Raw genomic sequence first — 21,377 nt, forward strand, 5'->3', positions numbered from 1 at the left:
TGCCTGCACCTCAAGCTGCTGCCTGGTGGGCAGTAAGGAAAATGGAGCTGGAGGGGTTTCAGACCGAGGTGATCTTGAGCCTGAGCCTAGGGCAAGATGCCAAGAGAGACTAATGGTTTTACTTGTGGATTGGCTCTAATGTTACACCAAGTTCTTGCTCTCTCTCTCTGAAAAAACAACAACAACAACAACAAAAACCCCAAAAGCAAAACAAAAAAACAAAAAAACAAAAGCAAGAAACTTATTTGGCAGGTCAATTGTTCAGAATTAAGTGTTAGAACTATTAATTGCCATTGTTCTATTGGTAACCTATTAAAATGTGACATTTCCCCTGTTTCTGCAGAGTTTTCTCATCTGGAATAAAACCATGGCAGCTGTTAGTCAAACAACTGACCCTCCATCAGAATTAGATGGTCTTCAACATGTAAAGATATCTTCTTTGCAGCCAATCAGCTCCTTGCTCAACAAATATGTGATGGTAAGTACACTAGCTGCTTGCTACCACTGTAAATACCACACACTGGCCACTACACTAGTACCACTTTAGTAATACCATACATGACTGCAGTTGTAGTTGAGGGCAAGGCTGTTACAGAAAAACAATGTGCATTATGATGAGAATGATAAGAAGTGCAATCTAGAAAAAGGTATTGGAATGAAATGTAAAATCTTACATTTCCTGAGACAGTAGAATCTATTGCCAAGGTGTGGTGCTAGTTGTGGGTGGGTGGCAACCATAGAGTGTACCTACACTACAGCTGTACAGCATGAGATAAACACATCTGGTACAACTATGAGTGAAGAAGTCATCACCTAACAATAGTGCTTCCACGGATTGAATGCAAAGAAAACAAAAATTATTCAAAGCATGTTTTTGGTCATTAATATTAATAATGCAATCAACAGCAACTGGCATTATAAATATTGGTACATCATTACACTACCTCTTTCTTGATTACTAGCATACAGTAAATGGCCTTTTAGTGAATGTTACTGAGCTGTGCAGGTCATTTTAAAAGAGTTCTAAATGCATATGTGGTTGCAAGCAATATTTATACTTTTTGTGTGTGTTAAACAGAGGAAACTTTGTATTCGCATGACTTCTGTAAATTTTGTCTGATTTTTATGGATACTTTTGATATTCTGTTCATGTTTACTTTAATATTGAACTCGAGGGAAGTATAGAGTGTAGAGAGGGCATTGTTCTTTTTAATATCCAAGGATGCACACAATCACTTCATGATTATGATATACTGTAAAAGTGGAAATTTTCGTGCATTTCACGCAACCAGAAGCTGGTGTAGAAATAGAATCACACGCAATTTTTGTCTGCCATACGTTCCAGTAGTTGATGTCTTGATTCCGCGGAATTAAAAACACACGAAACTCTGCTAACCCGGCCAAGCGCGAAAAACTAGTCGCACAAAAATATCCACTTTTACAGTAATCATCAATTCTTTTTCTTTTCAACAACAAACAATTCCTTTTTTTTTTACTGTCTGTTTGTGCTGTTTGACACTCAGGGTCACATCAGCGTGAGATGGCCACTTGTGACCAGCGGCAAGAGACCAGTCCTGAAGTTAGTCTTACAGGAAGCTCAAGGCGCGTGCATCAACATCTACACATTTTGTGAATATGCAGAAGGCATGGACAAGTATAAGATTGGGGTGAGTAAAGTCCTTTGCAGAGATGGTCAGTCTCGGCTCCTTGATATAATGTGCAGGTTGATTTGACAAATTGAGATATTGGGTACATTGATTAGATGAAGGAACAAATTTGAATTTAAAAAAAAAATGCACAGACTTGCTGCAGGCTATCCTAAAACTACCAACAGTAATATGGCTGTGTAAGACCTACAGGTCTAAGTGCATATTGGTGATTACCTTTATGAAAACTCTTTCAATCAGCATTGAATTGTCCATTGCTGATCTCGTCTATAGGTGCAGAAGATATTTATTTTAAAGTTCTTGCCTCGTGGTGTAATTTCATATTCTCAATGAGAAAAATATTTGTTGGTCTGTAAGTTATTGTCCAATTAAAAAGCCATATTCGGACAATCTTTGCGCAAAACTGTCCCATGCTGTGTAGAGCTACATTATCAGTCCCCCACTTCAAGATTCTTGATTCCTCCTTCCTTGCAGGACATTGTTTACATCAGCAATGCCGTGCTGGAGCGTTCACATACTTTTCAGAAAGACCAGCACCACCTGTGCCATCTCATTGTCGACAAAAGGCGGAGCCATCCACTACTATGGGTAAGACTGGTTTCCAGCCCGTTTAGACCTAATGAGACATTACTGTGTGTTTAACATACCTACTTATTGCTTTATTATGGTTTTGTGTTTTGTTTTGTTTTTGAGGGGGGATGGATTGTGTTTGCTTTTACTGATTTCAGTTAATGTCTTTATTATTTACTGTCATGTTCCAAAAGAATGCCCCAAACAAATGAGGGACAGAAATGTTTGTCTAAGTGATGCTTGAATACACACTTATCATATTTATACAACATGAACTACATTTGAACATATGACTAGTGTGCTCCAAATTCATCTTATATTTGATTGAATAATTTCTCCCCCTCTATTCATCATTGACTATATCACATATGCTATAACTATTTTATTTTCTGAAAATGACCCACTTGATTTCACTTTACTTGCTTGGACAGGTTCAACCACAAAATGATGGGGGAGATGCGAGCGTAACATTACTCCCGTCAAAATCAGTAGCTGTGAGCGCAGCCTGCACAGCATCTGCAACTACATCTGCAGCGATGGCTCCGACTACAGCAAGAAGTACTGAGGAAGCGGGAACCAGTGAGTCGCGGGCAATGGCAGCCGATCCAGCGGAAGGGGTCAACAGTGGAACTGACCACCAAGAAGGGAGGACGGAAACCTGTGGCGGACCCAGCAACAGCCTGCCTGAGGATCAGGCCTCGCCAGCCCGACATAACCACGCTCGTGTCGTCCAAATCACAGATACTGGCAACGCGTCACCCAAGAAGGTAGGAATTTGTACTCTCAGATGATATAGTATGTGGTGTCTTCACGGTAGTCATGTGTAAAAACTACATGCAGTGTACAATAACCCCCAGTAGCACAATCAGGTGCTCAAGATGATCAAGTAATGGAACTCCTCTTTCCACATGTGATTGGGTTCTAGGAAAGTTTTGCCAGTACTCTTCTCTAAAAAGTGATGGGGATAACACTTGTGTGCCTGCAGCTCTAACTTTGCTAAAAGTATCACTGCCACTGTTGGTATCATGATAGTAATTCTGTTGTATTTATCTATTTGATGATAAACTTTTGTTGATTTCAGGGGCTCAGAACCTACACCTACACGCCGCTAGCCGAAGTAAAGGAATCAAACTCCATAGATGTCTATGGGGTGGTCAAGTTCTTCAAGCCGCCGTACAAGACAAAGGGACCTGGTATGTTTTTGTTTTTTTGGTCTAGTCATGTCGGATTGCTAGTGCTATGCCTTACCTATGGCAATAATGATCTTGTTGCTGGATGACATTGCAATTGCTGCATTTCTTGTTAATGAATCTCCTGTCTTGCATATTGTGTCCATGCCTCTCAACCTTAATTTGAGGCCCACTTAGACTCCTACAGAGATTTTTTGAGGCCCAGTTGTACATGTATAGATCAAATGCAAATCTTTCTTATTTTTATTTTGGGAAGACACCGGGGCTCAACTGTGAGAGCTTTGTTTTTCAGTTGTTGAGCAACATTGTATTAGACATTGCCTTAGCTTTCATCATGATATTCATCAAAGTGTGAAAAGTGGATGATGTAATTGACCACGTAGATAAGATTTATGTATTACAGTAGCTTCATGAAGTTTTGCCTGCAGCATAGACATTAACATCGGGTTGATTGCATATATTTCATATGCGATATTGTATGTTCTGTAGTATTCTTCTTTGTTTACAAGTGCACAAAGAAAGCTTGTTCTTGAAAGTGTGAAGCAGTCAGCAATAGCATTTCTATTGTTTATTTCTTTCTATTCCCGTTTCTTTCATCGACTCTTATATCATGCACCCACTTATCAACACAAAAAACATGCACACACAATCATCTCTACTAGATTACTGCATGCTTCTCACCATTGTGGACCCGTCAGTGGACTCGGAAGAACACGGCCTGAAATGCGTTCTCTTCAAACAAGAGCTCCGCGAACTTCCGAACGTCCACCGAATCGGAGACATTGTCAGGCTTCATAGGCTAAAGGTAAAACAAGAGCTTCTTAAACCTGTCTTCGCTTGCATACATCCAAGCTGTCTTTTGTTTTTAATAGCATTTTTTTGTTTTTGTTTTGTTTTCTTTCTGTTTTATGCCAAGTGATCATATGAATGATTGGCATGATGCAGGAGTGATCAACCATCTACCCATCTTAGCTGACTTGTTTCAGTCCGATATGATGAATTTCTGGGCCAGGAGAGTCTGGCAATATGTAATAGTTTTGAAGACAGAGCTTCAAAATTATTTCTATTTTATTTGCCCCCTGAGGTCAGTTTGTTTTTCTGGAATTCCAAGCTTCTTTGCTGTTGTTTATTAAAAGAAGTTTGTCTCTCCATTTGCAGGTGAGAAAATTTGGAGCCAACTACCAGGGCCTCAAAGGTAATGGCTTTTCTTGCCTGGTTTTTGACGGCAAGCCAGGGACTCCGATCGAACCTAGGTCATCTAGTCCTGGCTTCACATTCTCTGATGAGGACAAGAAAAAGGTAGAGATATTGAGAACTTTTCTTCTCACTTCAAATTTTCTGCTCTGTTTTTTGAAAATCAGGTTGCTGATTATGAACATATGATGACCTTGTGATTCAAGATCTACATTCGATATCTCTGATATAAATCCTGTCACAGAATTCAAGTTCTATGCCGCTACCTTCACACAGTGATGTTAAAAGATGAGTGTAATGAGGAAAAGTGATAAGGGAAAGAGTGAACAGACCCAGATGTCAGAGAATGGGGAATTATAATACTATATTAAATGGGTTAGTCAAATACTGGTTGGTGATTGGCTAAACAGAGTCACGTGATTGAGGTACATTCGTTATGTTCTCCCATGGGCGAACATTCATGGTAATGTTCTCCCATGGGAAACATTTCCACGTAACAAATGACAGAAGGCCTAGGACCGCGCGCGCACAGTGAATTTGGCTCTGCGCGAGCGAGCTATGTAGTGTGTAGTGCTAGCTGCACATGCATGCTATAGCTATGCTGGTACATGGTGTGGCCGTGGCTGCAAAGTTCGTACTATACTGTACACTGAATCTCTACGATCTTTGTGGTTGACGTTGACGTATTTGACTAACCCATATAATATAACAGATGATGACTTTTGTTGTCGGGAACATGTACCAAACGTTCCACCCTCGGGGGTTTGAAACGCTATTTCGGGAGGCTATAAGTCCCTGGACTTCGTCTCGGGACTTATAACCTCCCTCATAGTATTTCAAACCCTTCAGGTGGAACATTCGGTATGTCCCTCCCCCGCCAGTCATCATCTATATAATGAATGGGCATCATTATACAGTATGACCATTTTTACCAATGTCAACCTCTGCTGAACTAGCACAAAAATGATAACACGCAAGGAGAGACTTAATGCAACATGATTGGATTGTTTGCTGACTCTGTCATTTCATATTAACGTGTATTCTTAATGGGTATCTGCACCCAACAGGTTGAGGAACTGCGAAAGTGGGCTGCCCAGCAGACAGCCATCCCCTTTGCCAGCAAGACCTGGACCCTGTCCCAGATTGTCGCTAAGGAATACTTTGACCTCATATGCCAGATCGTTGCCGTGGCAATCATCCCGTCTGAGAGCTGTGTCCTGCTGAAAGTCTGGGATGGAACCAAGTACAAGTGGTAAATATTGCAGACTGTTCCTTTTACCATTATGAAGGCCATTGTCTTCTCTCTGCCTTCCCAAAGTGTATTTGCCTGTGCAGTTTACAACGATGCTATGCAGGTCTGTCCTTAAAATTGACCTCAAATTACATGTCATACTTTCGTGAGACATGTGTGAGTAGTGCAGATGATCATTTTTTTCAAAGTCTTCCTTTTCATGGAGGAAGTGAAACTTGCATGACAAACTTTAAAACATAGTATCATTTGACATCACAATTAGCACTAGAATTTTATCCTGAAGGATGGATAGAATGAAGAAGAGATGATACATGGGTCTTCAAAATGTACAACTTCTTTAGGAATCGATAGTGTGTGGGCAAGAATATCAGTAATACAGAATGTTCTTACAGTTTGACTCCAAGTCTGACTTTCTGTTGAGGTTGTGTCTTCAAAGAGTTATGCCTCCCAGACCTATTTAGGAAAATAAGTGTAAACATGACCGTAACACAATTTTGCAGTGTGTTTTGGGGTTATGATTTGAATGCTAGCCATTGGAAGCAAAAATAGCCAGAGCTTTGTCATACCATTTACAAAACAGCAAAGCCTGCCATGTTCTGTACAACTTTGCTGTACTGCATTTCTAGCATAAATGCTTCTATAAAGTTACTTGGCTTTGAAAAACAAAATGTTTGCCAAAAACGTAACTTGAACAGGCGTTGCAGTCTCATAATCATTTGTGACCCGCTACAACAAATGATCCTAAGTCGCTGACGGGCGAGCCAAGCATGGCCCAGAAAAATGCTATTTTCAGGCATTTCCTTTGATCATTTTGCTTCGAAATTTTGGCAGATGATAGAAGATACATTAGACTACAAAATTATGTAAAAAAAGAAATCCGAACATTTTGACAGATTTTGGTGATCTGACTTCAAACTCGATTTTCTCGGCTCACCCGTCAGCGACTTTAGGATCCTTTTGTTGTAGCGGGTCACATTTGGAGTTTACATAGTGGCACACCAAGAGTTTGTGTAAATGTCTAGCCTTTTTGAACTGTACATGGAGTCAATTAATGATTATTCAAGCTCTCATCACATAAAAGTGGGGATACAGGCTGCTTGCTATTGGAACTTCAAGAAGTGCAACTTCTTGCATGCACCTAGTGTGTATATATAGTTCTTATTTCTCACCAGTGACTGTATCCAATATCATACTTTCAATACATATTTCCAACTACCAGTATATCAAAGTAAATCGTAAGGCATGTCATGTGAATATGAGATACTGCAAGCCTGTCATGTGATGCCCATTTTATCAGCTGTTCACTCCGATATTGCCATTGGCAAATTTTGTGAATGTGACGTCAATGTCGTTTTGTGACACTGGTCGTGAAAGAGGTTAAAATGCAGTGCTGTGTTCACACCAGGCCGGTGCGATGTCTGGATGTCTCCCAGGTGCAAGTCAAGTGGGATACGGAGCTGGCATGCAGGGCCGAAGGGTTGACGGTAGACGTCGCCCTCTACGACAACCACATGGTAGCGGGACAGCAGCTGAAGGTAATAAATGGTTCAACCACGACATCCACTCATTTGCAGGGCTGTGGCTTGCTTTTCCTCAATTTGATATCGCCTGTCTGCCAATGCAGAGAGAGACAGACTGATATTGTGCAAGATAACATCATATACACTCTGCAACAAATTGTTCGATGAGACCTTACTGAGGTGTGTGTGTGTGTGTGTGTGTGTGTGTGTGTGTGTGTGTGTGTGTGTGTGTGCAAAGATTGAACATGTTTTTCTCACTCACAAGGTGCCATAGTCAATCTCTTTGAAATCCTCAAAGTCTTCTCTTAGAGATACTCTCGGGCATGATACATGAAGGAAAGAGCTTTGATAATTCATGATTTTGTCAATCTAAGCATTGCTAATTCGTGGACATCATGTTATTCAGTGATGTATCGCAAATGAATTCACCTTTGATATTTCAGTGCATTTTGCTGCTGTCCATGTTCAACACACTAGAAGTGCATTCAATGGCAATCCACATCATGCAGGTATTTTGCCTCATGTACTACATGATTTGTGTCCTAGATCAAGTAAAAAATGGAATATTCACATATGATTGCATCCCTATTTCTTTCTTCCTCTCGGGTAGCCTGGTGATTTTGTAAGGTTGTACAACCTGCACGCAGCCCCTTACACTCCAGCATCAGCTACTGTCCCCACAATGATCGAGCTGGTGTTGCATCGTGGGACATCGTACGGGCGGGGTCTCGCCACCATTGCTGAGTGGGAAGAAGACCTGAGAAGCACTAAGAAGTGAGATTTACCAAGCAGGTTTCAGTTGTCAAAATTCTTTTTATTGCACTCCCTTTATAACAAACACAGCTATAACAAAATTTGTGTTTCAATGAAGTAAAAATTCAGGTCCCCCCAAAATGTTACTAGTATTGATATATCTTCATGTGCTGTATTATCCAGCTATAATGAAATTTCAATATAACGAAAGAAACTGCTCATTCCGAGGACTTTAATATAACAGGAGTTACCCATATCACCTTACATTTTGTTATTACCTGCATTCATAGACAGAAAGATCCTTTACTACCAAGTTTTAACTAATTTGTTAACTGATTTGTTAACCCTTAGATGTGTGGTTGCAATTTGTAACGCCATATTTAGTTAGCATTTCTTTTTGTTTAAATGGACCTCTGACTTCATGGTGAACCTAAACTCTTTGCACTATGTTCAGATTATCAATATTATGAAAGAGCAGAGTCCTGAAACCGTGGTCCCTTGTTTAATGGCGGCCAAAATGATCTTTCCTACAAAGTGTTTCCAAGTGGAACTCTCTTGTTAGGATTCTGCATTACACATTCTTCCTTTCAGTGTGTCTAATGATCCTCTCCCCCCTTTTTAAAAAGAAAAATGCTAGAAGTCACCAAGAATCACCGATCCATTTCCCAGCCCAACTCCTCACCCGTCAATGGCCGGTCATCACTGACCAGTGACATGGATCTGGATTGGCAGGATGTTGCAATGCTTGACCATGCAGAAGCTCAGCCCAGGAGTGTCAGCAATGCTCTGGATTCACTGGACAGTGATCAGGAACCAAGGTGTATGCAGAAATCTGCCTCAGGTATTGAAACAACATTTGTCGGTTGGTTGTTTTTATTTGTGCTCTCTTTTTGGCCTGCTCCATCCCCACTTACCTCCGTTTCTTTGTATATCTGTTCCATTTGTCTGCAAGAAATCAAAGAGTTAGGTCTTTTTCCTAGTATCTTGTCTTCTTTTAAAAGTGCATAGTCCCGGTAGTGTAGAGGGTGCTGTTGATGATACTGCCGACAGCATTGATACGAAGATAGCCAAAGTTGAGCTGTCATCAAGAGTAAAGCGCGTAGGTGTTGCTAAGTAACGTTGCCTTCGTTGTCTTCTCTGCACATCACACAGTCTGTAGTAATGCCAGGGTGCGTGCATAAGTGCTTCTTATAATGACATCACAAAAGAAATTTGCTAAAGCTTTCATCCCCCATAGCCGATTCATGAGCCGAACTGTGATCTGACCACTGACTACAGTGGATCGGACTTCTATAGGAAACTTGCGCCGTGCGCCAGTGTACGCCTTTGACTAAAACACCCGGGACCACGTACCTTTAAGTGAAGGCCCAAAAATATAACACCAGGATCAATACCAATGTTTGTCCGAGCACTAATTTTTTATCTTTCTTTTTCTGAAAAGAAATCATCACTCCATTGCCCATCCCAACTGTGAGATCTCTTATCTGGTAATTTGCAGTAGTGGGGCACTCCAAACTCTACTTGAGAGGCTGGTGATTCTTCATATTCTTACGCTCATGCTTGCCGTCTTGTCTCTCATGTATTTATTGTAAATGCTTTAAGGTTTTATGTTGTGTTTGCATGTTATCGTAACCTGCAATATGACCATTTATTCCGAGTTTTCAGGGCTGATAATCCTCTTTGCCAAGGAATCATGACTGATTTCAGTCAAATTCAACAGCCAATTCTCAGCTGTGTCGCATCTTCCAGCCATGAGATCGAAGGTGTACCGACGACAGAGTTTGAAAACTCACCTAGGAAGAACTGCACTGTTCTTTGATCCTAATGTCCGTACCATATTAATGTACGTATTGTTTGTTCCTTCATCCTTGCTCTGCTTTACCTTCCCCAGTCATCACCGCCAACTACGACACGAGGTTCTCCACCCTACAACAGGTGCTCGATGGCTCTATCGTGTTCCGCACCAAGGCCCGAGTGGTGGACTACCAGCCGAGGGCTGTGGAGGAGTTTGTCAGTCTCTTTTGTCCCAAATGCAGACTGAGGTAATCATTGCCAGACATTCTGATGCATGATCGTAATGCCATAAAAGCTGTTATTTTTGCGAGGATTTAATTTTTGCAAAATTCTCTAATCACCGCTGCGTTACGAATTCAATGACATGTGGAAATATTGCCACATGTTATTAAGGTATGGACTAGTATCTCTGTGCACGTATGATAGCCTCAGTGTCAACTGGCTTTAACAACATCTCACGAAAATATTTGTTACCTCCTCATTTGTGAAAATATCTGTACGCAAAAATAACAGCTCATGCAGTACTCATTAGCAATATCAGTCATCTGATTATGCCAGGCCAGCATCATAATGAACATGTCGGACTGATGAGAGCACACAAATTGTAACAGCAACAGATTCTGTTAAAGGTATCTCCCAGTATCAAGTGAAATTATTGTACAGAGTTGTTTTGAATATATTTTGAACCTTCCTTTTGCCCTTTTTTCACCCTTAGCTGCAGAATTCCCCAGCCAGTGAATGGAGTCACATTTGTAACCAGGCAGGGACAGAGCAAGCCTGGAGTCACAACCAGGCTGGGCCGGAAGAGGCGACTTCAGGATCAATCACAGACCACGTTAGTATAGCAAGTGAAACCTCAAGATCAAATCTCTCATAGAAACTCCTTTGGACGTATCTCTGTATACAAGAAAACAATTTTTTTTTTTTGCCTCCCTCCTATCCCCTAAAAAAAAGATTGATAAAGTACAACTTTGATAATAGTGACTTACACAATGAAATAATTTCCATTGCATTTGGTGTAGATAGAGGAGCTGACTACTTGGATGAAAATCCCTTCTTTGAGTTTGTAATTCCTTGCACTCAAGACCTGTTTCCCTTTGAGCTCATTTGCATATTTTGCTAATTTACATCCCAGTGACTGGTATCACCTACCACTCTAATTTCTGCACTCTAGCATTTTATCTTTAATTTCACAAAGTGCTTTCAGATTCAATTGTTGAATCTAATGTATGCTGTCACCTTTCATATGTCATCTCCCCATTACTACAACAAGGCAATGTGGTCTCAGCCCCACGAGACATCCACCTAAAAACTCACTGCAGTTAAAGTTTAATACTACCTGGACTATGGCATTCTGCTTTGCAGCATCTTCATCGTCTGTTCTTCTTTTCTCTCTGCAGTCCATCTAAAAAGGATGTGGGTCATCCCAGGAATGAGACACCAGAGAAGGCCAGCTCTCCCACTCGCAGGAGCCAGAGAATTCTCCAGAGGAAAGGTGAAACCCGGGGTGAGATTTTATGCCCTTCTGGCTTCCTTGCTAGCCACATTAGTAGTGTCAGAGATAAATCTTTTAGTTTGGGAGAATGTGACAGCGGTAAGGCACATTGAGAAGTGACGTTTATTACCGTACAGAGTCTGAAAATCTTCCTGAGAAACAGAGACAGCTGGAATGAGGGTTTGCTCATCCTACGCGTACATCATCCATGTAAATGAGTTTGTCTTGTTTATACAACAAATAGGGCATAATTTTCCAGAAAGTGAAATGGACAAGTTGTGCCGAGGAATTGTACACCTTAGTGTTATGTGACCTCACCCTATGTTCCCTTGTTCTTCCAGATCCACCTGACAAATCTCATGGCAGGCAGGAGACACCTCAAAAGGTGCAACGCAGGCAGGAGACACCTCAAAAGGTACAACGCAGGCAGGAGACGCCTCAGAAGGGACAACGCAGTCAGGAGACGCCTCAGAAGGGACAACACAGACAGAAGACGCCTCAGAAGAGGCAGCACAGACAAAAGACACCTCAGAAGGTGCAAAGAGTGACAGCAGTGGTTCAGCCAACATCTGGAGATGGTCAGGAAAGAACTATTTCTCTGGCATACATTCAAGGTAACTTTGCATTATTATTTATGGGTTGTTGTTGTTGTTGTTTGTTTGTTTGTTGTTGTTGTTGTTTTTTTTTTGGGGGGGGGGAGTCATATGCGGTCATTCCTATTAGCCTCATACGACTGTATTTCAAAATCTTCTTCAAAGCCCTTGACTTTTTAAGGGAACCATTCTGATTGCCTTTATAGGTGCTTATTAATCTGTGGCAATTATTAAAGTATCATGGCACTGGGGAACATAAATGAAATGAACATGGGAAAAGTACCACATGCATGTGGCATCCATGTTGGGGCCAGAGTTGATATTTTCATGCATTGTTGAATTTTGGAATAGCACTGGACTTGCAAAATTCAAGAAAATAAAAACCTAGCGAAGTATGTGGCGCATACAGTCTCTTCTTCATGCTGTACAATCTGCATAGTGAAACAGCTACTGACATGATTTGGTGCTGATTGCTAGCATCTTTAACCTTTTTATTCTTAATGTGGGTATTGACAATCCTGACATCTGAGCATAGGATAGATAGATTATAGGTGGAAAGTTACTTTTGTGTTTATATTGAGGAAGTACTCGACCTTATCTGAGATTCCTAGATTGTTCTGTCAGTGAATGCTAAGCAATTCTCGCTTTTCTCATTATGGACATTGTTACTGTTCCTCTAATGTCGAGATCAATGCAATTTGTGGATCTTAAAAGGAATGTTTTGTATTAAAAGCCAGTTCGCAGTGGCACTTTGTGTATGAGCAAAAAAGGTCGTTTGTACCATGAGTCATGGTGCTTTTTAAATTAACTGGGATTAGCATCTGTGATGCAATGATTATTCAATCATGCTATCCATATAAATGGTGTTTGTCAGCACATCCACCTGACAGGCTGCAGGCCTGGTATTTTGGCAAGATTAACAGAAAAAGGTTTGTTAAAGCTTGCAATGAAAACACAAAGAAATGGATGCTTCCCCAAGTTGATGGACCATTCTGGTTACGTGGTCTACGCAAGTTCATTCTTTGTTTGAACTTGAATTCCATATAAATTGTTACATCAGGCAAGCTTATGCATTATGTCACTTTTAAAACCAATGAATGCTTAACCAACCAAGATAATGGAAAGGTCATTTTTACCAAATGTGAATGTGAGCTAAAAACGAACTGGCTTATTGTGCTGTGTTTTGCTAGTTGATTTTGATGGTCTCTTTGTTCTGTCTTTCCACAAAGACTTGACCGTCCAGGACAGCCTGTCTCTCATGCAGCAGGGTCTTCAGCTGCAGCGGGTACCCAAGGTTCTCATGAGGGATCTTTGGACTGGGGCCAGGGGGAACCCTAGTGGGCCCACCACGCAGCTCTACATCTGCCCTGTGTGCTGCCCAGACCAAGCAGAAGGTGAGGGCAAATGGATTCAATATTACAGATGCGATCGGGGCTGGATAATATCCTTAGAAATACAATTCCAAACTGTGTCCAAGGTGGCTTGGATGAATAGAGTAAAATCAAACAAGCAAAGTGGTGGGGAATTCATTAGGTTGAATCTATACTGTAAAAGTGGAAATTTTCGCAGTGTTGAAATTTTCGCGCATTTCGCGCAACCAGAAACTAGTGCGAAAATAAAAGCACGCGAATATTTTTGCTTGCCATATGCTCCTGTGCGTGATGTCATGATTCCGCGGAATTAAAAACACGCGAAACTCTTCTTACCCGGCGAAGCGCGAAAAATTAGTCGTGCGAAAATATCCACTTTACAGTAATTGGAAAATGAAGGAGTTTGTGAGTTTTACACATTTTTATAAAATTTATGATATTAGCAGCAGACATATGTTTAGATGAGAAAAGGTAATAATACAAAAGCCACACAAGTCTTCCATCTGCCTACTAACAAATTTTCACTGTAATCAAACCAAAAATGTTATGGCCTTGGGATCAAATCTTTGTTTTGTTTTAAAAAAAAAAAAACAGAAGCAAATATTAACCCAAACTGATAATGATGGTTTAAAAAGGGCAAGGGTTGTACTGCAGATGCTAAATTGTTGACCGAAAGTATGATTGTTGTGACAACTTGTGCATATATCTAAAAAATTCTGAGGCAGAATCATGATCGTAAGTACATTTGAGGAATTTTTGGGCGATAGATAAATGCACCAGTTTTTTCAAACATGATTAGAAATGCTGATTTGAAGTGCTATTCACGGGGCATTTGAAATGCGGTTGGGACTACCATTGCCTTTCTGCAAGTAGATAAACATAATGCCACTTTGAAGTGTGTTTATATCTCCAAGCTACCAAGTTCATCTTCCAGTGTACACGATGTCTGCTAAAAAAGTTGACCTCTACTTATCAGGTCAAAGGACACAATGAAGGTCCGCAGTGGCGTAACCCTTGAATCTTGATTTTAATATGGCTAGATAAATGACGCACCCCAAGAATTGCATTTTAAACCACGTTTGTAGATGTCATTAGAAAGGCGTTTGGAAAAGGGATTCTCTCTATCTGGAGGCAGATAAATGCTACATGCAGCCTAAATCTCTTGTGATGAACACATTCCTCCTGTCCAAACAGACGCTGAGGTGGTCGTACTGCAGTATCGTTATTGGCTGAAACTCCGTCTTCAGGATTCGTCAAAGACTCTGGAGGCCATCTTGGAAGGGCAAGATGCAGTGAGTAGACAGGCTCCGTGCTGCTTGTTTATGTCTGTCTGTTTGTCTGTTTGTCTTTTGAGCTGTCTGTCCATGTGAATGTGTGTACTGTATACTGCATGTGTGTGTGTTTCTTTCTGTCTGTCTTTCTGTCTGTCTGTCAAATAATATGCCTGTCATAAGTATGTATGTATGTATGTATGTTTGTGCATAATGTGTGTATGCATGTGTGTATGTATGTATGTCCTTCTGTCTGACTGTCATTCCTGTGTACATTTACTGATTAGCTGCCTTGGCTGAGGTGAGAAGTAGATGCATGAGCTAAAAAACAAAAAAAGCAAACAAGAACAACAAAATGTGGAGAAAGAGCTTTGTGTCTTTATGCCAGCTTGAGGAGAACTTCACAGTAATTACCATGCTAATACTACAAGCCATGAGTAGCTGAAATCTTGGAAGATATTTCCAGGGCTCTGTGAATATTATTGGTAGCCTGTTTCTGGTCATCATGTCAAAAAAAAATCATGATTCTCTACCCTGCTCTTTGCCCTGCATTTTGTGACTACCTGTGACCAATCGCTATGATGCACTGGCATTGGTGGTGATGAAAGAGAACGTACTGTAATCTCTCCTCTTATGTACATCCCTTCAGGAACTCTTCTTTGGAGTCCCCGCGAGCAATCTCCTCGTTGATGAGGAGAGCAAGGTCCAACTGGAGGACCAAATGATGAGACTCTGTCCCCAATGGGAGGAATACGAGGGCATGGCAGACGCTGAGCATCCCAAGATGGAGTGCTGCCTGGAACCCCGCATCAGCTCCAGGCGGGGAGAGCGGACGATTACCTACTACCTGAGAGACACCAGGCTTGCCCTTGATGTTGTGTGATGTCATCACAAGAAGCACTTTCCAGAATTCATTTCCCGTGACATGAGCATCTATGCAAATTAAGGGGAGTCATTTTGTGTGTGTGTATGTAAGTGTGGGTTGGTGGGTGTGTGTTTTGGCAATCTCCATTGTAAGAGTCTTAGATGTGTCCATGCCATCTGTTGACAAGAGGTATGGTTCTGCCAGTTTACTACTACCTAAGTAGAATTCTGCACCTAATAGCAGCCAGTACATATGCGGCAGCTGTTTTTTATGCCTCCGCCACGAAATGTCGCCGGAGGCATTATGTTTTCTTTTTTTAGGATTTGAATCCTATGAGATGTCAAAACTGACAGAAAACAGGTGGATCATTCAATGAGGCAAAGCGAAGTTGAATAGTGCACCTCATCTTTCACCGAGTGCGAAATCTTGTTCCATTGCACAAGTAAAGACCATACACTATTCGTTTTATACAACTCCTCAAACGTCAACAGATGTGGTCCACACGGATTCTTGAATTTAGCACAGAAATGGCAACCATTTTCTGTGAAAGAGGAATGAGTAGCCACACAGTCACAGTCACTGTGTATGTAAGTATGCAAAGCTGATCAGTTGAAGTTTTTTCCAAAAATAATGACAAAAGTACGCGCTTGTAAGCACGCTTGTAATTGTTGAGTGTGCGCAGCAAATGTTTGTTGTGACATCAGAGCCTTGCAATGGACAAAAACTTCAAGTCAATTGTGAGTTTCACACGGGAGTCAATGGAAATGGGTGACGTCAGCCGTGCACTATCCATTTTTGCTCAAACAGAATTGCACTGCTGACAGCCACAGTGTGCGATGGAACAATGAACTAAATGTCACATGATGGGAAATCGACCAATCGGATAGCTACATTCTAATTAGGTGTTGTATAACATATTAAAAGACTCACCCTCTAGGGGCTCACAACGAAAAAAAGAATATAATGTTCATGTAATGATAGTGTGAATATATTCATTTCTCTGGACTGTATATGTGCTTTGCCTGAAAATGTGCTACCCAAGATTACTGATTCACCAACCAATGGCTTCACTTATTTACAGAGTTTTATTTATGGAATATTCCGAGTTTCTAAGTTTTTGAACTGAATTTTTTTAAATGAAATATTATGCTGTGGAGTAGATTTCAGCAACTGGAAATAGTTGAAATGGATTTGACAGAAATAATTAGTCTGCATAATTTTGCACATGAGATATTGAGCCACTCTTGAAAATTACTTTTTATTGTAACACTTTAAAAAAAAAAAAAAATCATATCCAAGATATGTAATGGTATAAACCAGTGTATTTCAGAAGCACCAAAGCATTCTGTGTAACATCACATCACTTACGCCTTGCACAAAATCACGAAATCAACCTCTGGGTAATTGCAGTAGAGACGTTCTGAATTGTGCTATGTTCAGTATGAATTTCATGCTTGCGGTATGATGATGCCCAGAGCAGATTGTTGAATGGCAAAGAAGAGGCTGCATAGATGTCAGCTTATCATCTCGTGTTACATCCTATGGACATCCCAACTTCCACATCTAGCCTGGTCATACAAATATATCCAAGACTTCCCTTGGAAGAACCGAATTTGAGTTTCTCTCATCAGCGCAAGAAACTTGCCTTCCCTTGCATTAGTGGGCTTAAGCAATGTCCAAATTCACCTGATGCCTTAACCCGTTGAGGACGGTTTGATTTTGCTACAACACGCATTTCTCATAGACGCCTGCCTGAGTATACTCGGGACTCGTCCTCAATGGGTTAATGTAAAATTGGTCACAGTTCCAATGTTCTGTATATTTATTTATTTATTATTTTTAATGAGGTGCTTATGCAGAGAATGTGTTTGACACTATGTGTAAAGGCCTGTAAGGACTGTGAGTTTTTTGTTTTTATTTCTGGATAGTGTTTGTTCTCAAAAAAAAAAATTTTTTTTCTTTGGCAAGTTCCAACAAGAGCTCACTGTTATACCTCTTTCTTTAAGGCTGTTCCTCGTCATTCTCAGCACTCATAAACTGGTAATTAAGAAGAATGTCCCAAGTTTATATTCTGGTAGAAAAATGCCACTCTCCGTTGATAGAACATTCAGTTTTCCTCAAGAGGACTACTCACATAGCCTACCTGTAGTCAGTTTCTGTGTGCATTGTTTAGCCACATTGTACAGTTACTGTGTATGTACCATTGGATACAAATGAGGAAGCTGAGCGTATGTATAACTATGTATGAAGTGACAGGAGCATACAACAGCCAACAAAATGCTGTCTCAGGTGACTCAATAACTTTGAAATGGTCTCAGCCTTATAACCCCAGTGCCTCTGAGATGGTATAATTCTCCCATAGGGTTGACACATTGTGCACCTGATTTCAGTAATCAGAGGGTTAGTGTCTCTTAGACTTGCTCATACTATGTTCATCGTCCATTCCTTAACCCGTTGAGGACAATAAGTGTCTATGGGAAATGAATGTTGTAGCAAAATCAGCCCATCCTCAACGGGTTAATGTGTTGGTGCATCCCTTCAAAAGAGCTTTCACTTTTGGTTACTCTCTTCAAAGATCGAAACTGGCCTAGCATTGTGACAAAGTAGTCGGGATCACAGAATGCAGCCACCAATCTTTGGTAGTGGTTGAGAGGCATGTTGCTGTCGTACTTCAGTTGTGACATCATCCCGCGAGGAATGTATCCATTGAACGACGTTTGAATGAACTACACCTTATGATTGCCGATTGTTATGTCATGAATTTTGAAGCATCCCCCCAGGTCTGCATGAGTTGGTAATTTGTAACAAATGGGCATTTTGTCTTAGGCATAGTCATAGAGGGTTGAAAAACTAGACATACCGAGTTGATTTGATTTATAGCAAGATAAAATTGAGGAGCAAAAACTGGGGGACAAAATTTGTTGTCAGTAGCCCAAGACTGTCTTTATTTATTTTGCATGAGAGAACTGGGTATCTCTCTTTGCTGTTCCCTTTGTCTTCATCTTCTTCTTCGTCTGTCATCTTCTTTCTCTTCATCTTCCTCCTTATCTTCCTCTTCATTTTAATCTTCTTCTTTTTAGTCATATTCTTCTTCCTTTTCTTTCTCCTCCTATTCTTCTCCTTTATGTTCATCTTATTCCTTTTCTTTCTCTTCTTCTTCTTCTCCATCTTCTTTCGACTACGACACAGATGGCAGATTTTCAAACTGCCAATTGATGCTATGGCTTTTTCCTGTCTGCCAGCCTTGTAACATTGTTTGGCAGTAGGCATTCATGGCAACGAGCAGTTTTCCCCATCATTTTACTCGTATAATAACCATAAAATTGCTTACTTTGTTGTTGAGTTCATATATCAGGCGGTGTGTCAGTGCAAACTTGGTACTAGTACCTGTAACAAAGCATTTGTTTCTTTTGTTTGTTTGCTTGTGTTTCCCAATTCTATGCCAGTCTTGGTAATAATTGTAGCAGGCCAGGATAAGATGCTATTATATTACCTTTGCATGAACTGTACCGAAATAAATCCTTCAACACCAAAATATTCTATTTCCTATTTTTCTTTCCATATCATATTTCTTAGTGTGTGCAGTTGTCAGATTTTTTGCATTTTCCTTTTTACACAGAAAGCTTTTAATACACACTTCCTTTTGAAAAAGAAAGTAAAGATTTACAGATAGTATGGGAGAACCCTACTGTGATTTATAAAGAACATAACTATGACAGACTCGTGAGAAATTCAACAATTTTCCGTCATACAAGCCTTTCTAAAAGCCTTAGATAATATCAGTTGGAGAGAAAGAAAACAGAGATGGAGGGGGAAAAAAAGAAAGAGGGGAAAGGAAGAGAGACAGATAGAATGAGAGAGAGAGAGAGAGGGAGAGGGAAGATACATGCTTATGGGGGAAACATTCCCAAGTTTACATTTCAGTAAGATGCCCATTTTACCTCAATACTAGCACCTTTTCACCACTTTGGCTCTCTAATAAGTGCAGCACAACATAGCACACTTGCATTGTGTAATGTATGATTTTTTTTGTTTGTTTTTTGTTGTTTTTTTCAGGATGGCATGTAGTACATTGTACATGCTTTTCTTTTGTTTTTGTTTTTTTTATATCAATCTCTAGGCTATGTTTATCTTTCTTTCTCGGAGCTTGTGTATGACATTGTAACATTGTGTGTGTGTGTGTGTGTGTGTGTGTGTGCTTATAAGCAAACTTCAATGATGCATATAATAACAAATCATACCCTTTAGTTTACACCTGGTGTGTATATAATAGTATACCATATGCCTCATGACCTCAACCAATTTGAAGTTAAATGCAAGGATTGCAGCGCTGCAAAGCACTTGTATATGACTATATTGTCTAAGTCGAAGACATTTTTAACTCTTTATATTGTATTAATTTTAATCCATCATAAGTGGAATTTTCTCTTAATAGTCGAAGCTGTTTCTTCAGTCCAGATGGATTCAACTTAGCAAAGTTGACTATAAACGTGTGTGTTGCTCCATGTGTTTAATAGCTGATAAAGAATATTGTGATGTAGTCTCTGGCATGCTCACACACATATCCAAACACAGACACAAAAAATATCAAAGCCAAGCTACAACACGGGTCACATATTTGCACGTTTCAAGTGAGTTGTGTATTTCCTATATTTATAACAGTGTAACGCGGAAGACGAGTACAGTGTACATCATAATTATAATGCATCGCAGATGGTACTTCTACATCATAGATGATATTGCTCTCTACACACACGCAATGTGACCTACAGCTGTGCAGATATCTTGTTCTTGGACTGTGACAATAGTTCTTTGCTGCTTGTGAGCATTCAAGCCGCCCTCCAATTTTTGACCGTATTGCAGAAAAAAGGGTACAACTTCTTGCATATATACTAAGTGACGTGTTAGGTGCTAGTAGCACAACTATCACATATAGAGTATGCCTACTCACGATTTAAAAGACCCCTTACCCCACCACCCCCCCCCCCCAAAAAAAAAAAACAACAAACAAACAAACAAAATCTATTATCTGACCATAAACATTTATGCTTTTTAATTGTCAAGCATTCTATACAAAAATGGATGATATTTTCTTTTTTTAATCACAATACTCAAGAATGCTGACTTGTGAATGTGATAAAAATATTACACACAACGTAAGATGCCCAGTAGATAAGCAAAATTTACAATGCATATCAACAATCAGTGCTAAAATACTGAACACCAATCACACTGTGTCCCTGTGCAGATAGATTTAAAATATTATATGTCTCCTAGTTCAGACAGCCTGCACAGTCCACCAATCAAATCCACAGCACTCGACTGCCTATACTGTTTGCTATTAGACAATTGTGTATTTGAGAGTAGGTGTGTATATCCCACAACAGATTAACAAGAAAAGCACAGTACCATCATACCCTATGCACTCCTATTGCATATGAGAACAATAGCAGGAGCACTGCTACTGCTTAAAATGTCTCAATACGGCAACTTTTCATCATATAGACCATTTACCAATCTTGGGAAATATAGCTCTTAATGGCACAATCCATTTTCTCCTGGTGTCTTTAATAGCCAATGTAGCAAAATAAATTCATGTATCCATTTGTATGCATTAGTATGATCATCCACATCTTTTTTTCCTCCAGGAATTTGTCATGTAACATGCAGTATAATCTGATTTCTTTCAGTAAATATACACATTCTTTCTGCATAGTTAAATAACATTGGATGAATTTACACACAAGAAGGGATATTTTCAAGGACACACGAACATCAACATCATTCTTGTTACAACAGTCCGAGGGATAGAGGTGACACTGATGTTATGATGCTATCGTAGA

The 21,377-nt window shown here is 40.2% G+C and overlaps 1 protein-coding gene across 1 annotated transcript; it reads left to right on the forward strand.

Annotated features, from left to right (window-relative positions):
• The first annotated feature begins 336 nt into the window (after positions 1-336).
• Positions 337-15,552, forward strand: LOC139721072 (uncharacterized). The gene is made up of 18 exons (XM_071632402.1): positions 337-478; positions 1,524-1,667; positions 2,142-2,255; positions 2,669-3,004; positions 3,319-3,430; positions 4,090-4,232; positions 4,586-4,726; positions 5,689-5,873; positions 7,279-7,408; positions 8,004-8,167; positions 8,773-8,987; positions 10,038-10,188; positions 10,656-10,775; positions 11,341-11,447; positions 11,777-12,049; positions 13,258-13,422; positions 14,593-14,690; positions 15,319-15,552. Exons 1-18 carry the CDS (start codon positions 368-370, stop codon positions 15,550-15,552), a joined length of 2,943 nt encoding a protein of 980 aa, XP_071488503.1. The 5' UTR covers positions 337-367.
• Positions 15,553-21,377: the final 5,825 nt, after the last annotated feature.

This window comes from Diadema antillarum, unplaced genomic scaffold (assembly GCF_040938485.1).
Source record: "Diadema antillarum isolate AM-2024a unplaced genomic scaffold, OU_Dant_1.0 scf00000137, whole genome shotgun sequence".
In the NCBI taxonomy this organism is placed as follows: Eukaryota; Metazoa; Echinodermata; class Echinoidea; order Diadematoida; family Diadematidae; genus Diadema; species Diadema antillarum.

Excerpts from the sequence above, each read along its gene's own strand:
- LOC139721072 (XM_071632402.1), top strand. The coding sequence starts at position 368 with ATGGCAGCTGTTAGTCAAACAACTGACCCTCCATCAGAATTAGATGGT. Across the intron at positions 4,727-5,688 it reads CTGATGAGGACAAGAAAAAG|GTTGAGGAACTGCGAAAGTG; the intron begins GTAGAGATATTG and ends TGCACCCAACAG. Across the intron at positions 12,050-13,257 it reads TTCTCTGGCATACATTCAAG|ACTTGACCGTCCAGGACAGC; the intron begins GTAACTTTGCAT and ends CTTTCCACAAAG.